Raw genomic sequence first — 6,840 nt, 5'->3', positions numbered from 1 at the left:
CCGAGGGCTGTCCTCTCGAGTGTGAAGGGTGAGGAGGGGGAGCGAGCTCCGGCAGGGCCGGGTTCTCCTTCCCGCCTCCTTGGCGTGGGCTAGGGCCCGTTGCCAGGTGAGGGGCCTTCCCACAGGAGCGGTAAAGGGGGAGGGAAGTCCAGCGAAAAGCTCTTGGGCCTGGTTCGCTCAGCTGCTTGCTGTAGGTCAAACTCCAGCCTGTTGCTCGTCCTACGCAAGGCCGGAATTTTGTGCCCTTGCAGAGACAAAGGACTGTCCTGCTCGAAAATGTTCTCTCTAGTCTGCAGAACGTCTGCTTTTGCACGGTGCAGGCCCAGGTTTCCCCTGCAGGAAGAGCTTTGTGCAAGAGCCGATATGACCTTAAACTGCTGGAAGCCCAAGGACACATGCAGGCCGCTTGTGAAGGAGGATTCATTCATTTATGCCTTGCTAGATTTAAAAGTCTAGGCTATGTCTGTGTGTTTAACAACTTTTGAATTAATTTTGATGGCTTTTGCTTTTTCATTTCAAAATGTATTATTATTGCCTGCTGGTCTATCTGGCTTTTTTGTCGCTGTTTTGCTCCATTTTTTGTTAGCTTAATGCATGTACAGTTTAATTGAATGATGTAGCTCTTTGCAATAATGTCTCCTGAAAACGGTGCCATCAAATTGCATGGTAGTGTTTGCTTCTGTATCATTTATTGTACATCCATCTATGCAAAGATAATTGTCTTTCAAGTAGGACAAATGGCTTACTAGATAACAGCCTTATAATCTTCCAGACTATTGTATGGGAACAGCTGTGATCAAATATTTTTTTTTTATAGCTTTTTTCCTCCTCTTGCAGATCCGTGCTGGATCCAGAGTCTTGTACAGACCAGTTTCAGCATCTGTGTTGTCTAGGCCAGAGGTCAAGAATGGAGAGGTACCTTATAAACAAAATTCTGTATCTTCCTAAATTACCTGGTGAGCCTAAATGTCCTCAACCTAGAGTTCACTTTTACTAACTCAAGTACCTGTAGTGTGAAACTTACTTTAAATCAAACACCTAATAATACTTGTTGCTGCCTTGCTGTTTTCCCTGAGAAGTCTTCTGCGTTTAAAGTTCATTGCTTTCAGGTGGAACAGGTAACATTCTGAAGTTTTAAACTCTTAGTTATAGTCTTATCACTTGAAAGAAGAACTAGACATTGTATCTAATACAACTTTTTTAACTGCAGAATAACACTATCAGAGTGCACATAGAAAATGATCTGTGTCTGAATATAATGCTTTTTCATGTTTTGTTTTCTTAGGGCAACTCAACACTTAATGGGGCCCAAAATACTGTCTCCCGACTAGCACTTAGAGAATTCCAGACTAGTGCTGTCAGCAGGGACATTGACACTGCTGCCAAATTTATTGGTGCTGGTGCTGCCACAGTAGGTGTGGCTGGTTCTGGTGCTGGTATTGGAACAGTCTTCGGTAGTCTAATCATTGGTTATGCCAGGTAATCAGTCTCTCTCTTATAAAACTCTCAAATTGCATGCAGATGTTTCTTGAGACACCACCCCCAGATAAGCGAAGTTGTAGTAAGGATGATGGCATTGTAATAAATTATGTTAATAATTACTGTTAATTATAAACATGGCTAAGTAGAAGTATGTTCATCAGGATGGCTCTACTGTTAAATTCAGAACTTTGTACACTCTACCTGGAGAAGAGACATGAAAGACATTAGATCATTAGACTTCGTCAGTGCTTCAGTCATGCAGTTCTAGAACTGAATTAAAAATGTAGTCTGGATCCTTTCCCGTTTGAGGGAACAAGTCCTAAAGAGAAACTGTATGAAAATTGATAATAAGTAATGTGAGTTTGTATGCTTCAGACTTTGTAGTCAGGATTGTTGTTTAGAAATGGATGTTTAATTCAGCTTTCTAATGCATTCAACTTTGCATCTCAGAATATGTAGCTACCTTATTGAATGAGTAATCATTCTACAAATCTGAAGGGGGTGAGGGTGGGGATTTTATAGTAGCGATGAACTTATTCCAGATAGGTTTACAGTGTTCCTGTAGTAAGAATAGTTCACATGGTATCATGGAAGACCAGAACTGATACAGGCATAAAAAAGCTTTACTGATGGTTTCATGTTCTTCGTTATTCTTTCAACCAGTTAAGACTTAATTAAGTCTTATTTTTTAATAAAGATTTTTAAGCCCTACTGAAGACAAGGAAGTTCACTTTCCACTTGAAGAAACATTAAGTGTGTTCAGTACACAACTAATGTCTCCTTGTTTGAATTTGGTATGAACATGTCAATACAACATGGTTGTAGACCATTCCTTCATAGTATTATGTTGAAGGTTTTTCTTCTCTCTCACCCACTTCTCGGAGGGCTAACTCATTGCATTTTGGCAACAAACTGCTGTGTATTTCTTTTTTTGCTCTAGGTGGTTTCAGTTCCTGTATTTGTCTGAGAGCTACTTAAAATGTTATATGCATAAAGTTCCTTGGAATATAGTTCTACTGTTGCAGATGTGAAATAAATTTATAAAGCATAGTGCTGATAGTTCTGCATGGGAGGATGTAGAGAAGTCAAATTCAAAAGCATATATGAATGTGGTCACAAAAACTGTGCTCATTTGGGAAAGCCGTATACATTCTGCATAACCTGAATCTAGTCTTACTTGCCAACTCGTTTGTCTTCAGTGAAATCCTTGCAAAAAATTACTTCTGCTTGGATTTATTGGATTTTCTTGTTAGGGAACCTGTGGCAAGGACGTATGAGGTTCTCAGTCTGTCAGATGCATTAAACTGTATGATAAACATCTTAAATGTAAAGATAAAAAGGTCTTACACCTTCATTTTCTTTTAGAAATCCTTCTCTGAAGCAGCAGCTGTTCTCATATGCTATCCTGGGATTTGCCCTGTCTGAAGCTATGGGTCTCTTCTGTCTGATGGTTGCTTTCTTGATCCTATTTGCCATGTGAAAGGAGATCTGCCTGTGATATTGGCATTGGAATGTAACTTTGCATTTTATGGGACTCCCAAAATGTTGGTGTAATGGAAATTTATGCTATTTCCGAAGTCATTTCATTAAAGTTAACAACTTTAACTGTCAATCTGTTGCCTGCATTTATTGTCTTTTGCACTAGGATATCTGGAAGAAGACAGCATCTTGTCATTCAGTCACCATGGATTTCTTGTGGTAATGGCGTGTCGCCTAGGATCCTTCAGTGACTTCAAGTCAAACATTTATTTATATATATATGGGCATGTCGCTTCTTTGTTAAAATTAATGTGGCATATCTTTGAAAGATCAAAGGATACATGGATTCAATGTGAAAGGCTATACTGCTGGCCTTGTTCCTTTGCTTGTGTTTCAAACTTACCCAGAGCTGTTTCTGTGCACAATTTGTTTTTTCTCAGGCTAGCTGACACATAATGTGTTCTGGCACCTCTTGATAGGAGCTAAACATAAGTCCATGAACAGTAATAGGAAGGTTTTCTTTGTGTCAGTTTTCAGTTACACTCTAATCTTGATCACTATGGTAAAAATTTTTCACTTGGGTCTTCTGACCACTGCCTAAATTGAACAAAATTAACAACTGCTCTAGGTTGGCCCAAGGCATTTAATTGTGGCACATTGATACTATACTCTTACTTAGTTCCTGCATTCTTGGCATCACCTAACTAGAAGGAAAAACTTCCAGCTTCCTAATTTTGTGAAGTCAGCCTTGTGTTAACTCTCAAATTCTTTCAAGAGCAGTAGGATCAAAGCATTTTTATTAACAAAATACCTGCAGCATCAAGCTTTGCTTCTCACAGTGTCTGCCTTTTAACAGCCTAAATGCATTTACAGTGTTGCCTACACTTACAGCAACATGTTCTGTGCTACTATATGGTAATCTGGTGGGGGGGTTGATAGCATCTCAAACTTTATTTGGAATATTAAATAATAGATCTAATAATTTGACAAATATAAGCTGAACTGTGGAAGAATGTGAGCAAGCTTGTTATGGGCTTTGTTATCTTGCTGTTAAATGGGTAATTACTGAATTAAATCTGGGAAACTTTACTGTAAGCTGCCTATCCCTAGGGAGATGGAGAAATGACTAGTGGCTCTAGAGGTGCAGGTAAGACCTTTGTTTTCATCTGACTTAAAATAACAAATTGGTGTTCGTAGAGACATGGTTTAGTGGGGGACTTGGCAGTGTTAGGTTGATGATTGGACTCTGATCTTAAAGGTCCTTCCTAGCATGAGAAGTTACTTTCCCCATATGTTCTTGAAAATAGTTATCTTCTCAAAAGGATTAAAAGTTATTGTGTAAATGCAGAGAGCAGGTGAGGTCTAGGAGTATAGAATATGCAGCATCTTTTAAATATTCAGCTCTAGCACAGTATCAATTGTGCCTTATATGAATAGGTATAGAAGTGTGTTTTTTGCGGGGTGAAAGAGGGGTAGGAGGTGAAGCATGCTGCATGTGGTCTATGCTCATGCAGCATTTATTTTATGAACTTGCTGTTACCTGTTCTCGTAAGCTCTTCTGTTACAGAGCTGACATACAGTTCATTTCCCCAGGATGAAAGGTAGACAATGATCACTAGAATTCTAGGCTAAAGCTCATCTATGTCATGCTGTCCTTCTGGTAGGGATGAACGTTGTGTTCTTTCAGTACGATAGAGATCTCTGCAGGCATCTGAGGTGGCAATCTGTATTTCGTAATAACATGGACTAGGTTAATTCAAGCTTCAGATTTCCATGCCACTGGGATTTGGTCAAATACAGATCTTCAAACTTGTCTTAGGTTTAGCTCCAGCTCTATTGTACTTATCAATTTGTTGCATTTAAAATGGTTCTGCTGAGTTGTAATTGTGTGTTTGGTGTAGAAAGAAGATCTAGCTAAGCTATTGCTCCATAAGCTCCATGAGACAGCTACGTGGGTCACCACTGAGTTAACCTGAATCGGGTTTGAATAACGATTTCTTGTTTTACATCCTGTCTTTTCCCAAGTGGTTCACCCTGTCAACACGAGCCCTTTTCCCTATGATCAGCCTTGTCTGAAAGGCAGCAGACATTTCAGGTGACCCTGTATATGGATGTGGAGCCTGTCTGTTTTAGTAGTAGCATCTCCCCAAGCTTGTTACCTTTTAATTCACTCAGACTGGGGAACATGGGCCAAACCCAAGCAAAATTGCTATCTGGTTATGCCAATCTTGAAAGAACCGGATCTCAGTGTTCCAGACAAAGACTAGTCAGAGACTTTGAAACATGGCAACAAACCTTCATGCAGAGGATTATCCTCCTTATAGACAATAAGGGGCTTATAGTCAATGAGTGATAGGCAGATTTTCACATCAGAATGATCACAGGGCACATTGACACCCTTTCTCTATTCCTGTATTTTCCCTGATCTTGAAAAACTTAGTTTCAGTGGTTACGTGAACACTTTAACAGCTCGGTCAATTTGAGTGGTCTTACAAAGACAAAAAATACTCTGTTTTCCTAAAATACTCACAAATGTGTAAAAGATTAAATGTTTTTTACAAAAAAAAAAAAAAAAAAGAAACAAACCACCCAACTAACCTCTTTGCAGTGGTAAGAGGTTACATGAAGAAATGTTTTTCATAGGTCAAAGAAACCAGATACAAAGTTCCATGAGGTGATATTGTAGGCTTCCCTTTCTTGAAACCTTTTTCATTATTTCTTCTGTCATGGACTGTGCTGACCTTAGACGTTGTCAACTCATGAAAATTCATGTTGTAGGTTCTCCAGATCCAAAGACTGTGTTCATGTTTCAGTGTTGAAGATGAAGCCAGCAGAAGGAGAGATCTTGTCTCTGAGTAAATGTTCTGCCTGCTGTCACAGTAGATCAGACATCATTCCACCTCTGAAAGTGATGTGCGTAACAGTGTTATCCTGATGTATAATGAAGGAAGTGTTTATGTTACCAATTATGCTCTTAAGTTATTGCTGCAGGTAAAATCATTCATCCTTTCCATCCTGCTGCTTTTCTTTTTTATTTTCCTGCTTTCCCTCTGCTTATGTTTTTTGCACCGATTTTAGAGTGAAAAAAGGCAAATAACTTGTCAGGTCAGTTTTTTGTTCAGGTTCAGGACTGATTCTGCCATGTGGTGCTAGAGCTAAACCACTGAAAAATACTTGTTTCCAATGCAGCTCTTAGTTGCTCTATGTACTTTTGTGTAGTGTTTTTTTATCCCACCTTATCTCAAAGAGCTTTGCAAAAGTCTGTGCGGTGCCTGGAAAAACAATTTACAAGAAGTGAAATAGTCAGTTTCCCTGAACTTGCACAAAATGTGATTTACTGGAACTAATACTACTTTTTTAGAAATATTTTTTTTTTATATATTCATAGCCTCATCCTCTCAGATCAGTCTCAGACTCAAAACAATGTTATTTTTTTAATTAATCCGAAACGCTTCTAGTTCCTTCTGTGTAGAAGTTAGGCGCTTGCTTCCCTTGTGCGGTGCTGCAGCAGTTTTCCTGCAATGTGAAGCAAGGTTCATGAGAACCATGGCTTCAGGCACACACCCAGCTCCTGCCCTGGGAGACAGGGAAACCAAAGGAACAAAACCAGTACGCGGTGTTGGAGGGCTGGTCATTCCAAAGGTGGGATGTGACAAGTGCGTCAAGTTGCTGTCGCTGAGTGAAGCCTTGCCATGTTTAGTGTCTACCGGCTGGCTGCTCCCTTCCCCGGCCGCCGCTGCCCAGCCTCCTGCAGAACCCGCGGCACAAGATGGGCTTGAGCTCCTCCCCGCCCCGGCAGCACAAATCCCCGGGCAGCAGCGTTTCCCGGCGGTGCCGGGTCGCGCACAGACACCGCACGGCTCGGCTCTCGGGACAGAT

At 40.3% G+C, this 6,840-nt stretch overlaps 1 protein-coding gene across 1 annotated transcript; it reads left to right on the top strand.

Moving 5' to 3' along the window:
* Nucleotides 1–817: 817 nt before the first annotated feature.
* On the top strand, nt 818–3,094 carry ATP5G3 (ATP synthase, H+ transporting, mitochondrial Fo complex, subunit C3 (subunit 9); the record flags this gene model as incomplete). The annotated part of the gene is made up of 3 exons (XM_010074748.1): nt 818–915; nt 1,286–1,479; nt 2,848–3,094. Coding segments are annotated over 3 exons (407 nt in total), but the record flags the coding sequence as incomplete, so codon positions are not given.
* Between the last annotated feature and the right edge of the window lie 3,746 nt (nt 3,095–6,840).

Source organism: Pterocles gutturalis, unplaced genomic scaffold (genome assembly GCF_000699245.1).
Source record: "Pterocles gutturalis isolate BGI_N339 unplaced genomic scaffold, ASM69924v1 Scaffold39737, whole genome shotgun sequence".
NCBI classification, from domain to species: Eukaryota; Metazoa; Chordata; class Aves; order Pterocliformes; family Pteroclidae; genus Pterocles; species Pterocles gutturalis.
Note: the sequence above shows the minus strand (reverse complement) of the source record. Positions and strands in the feature narration are given on the sequence as shown.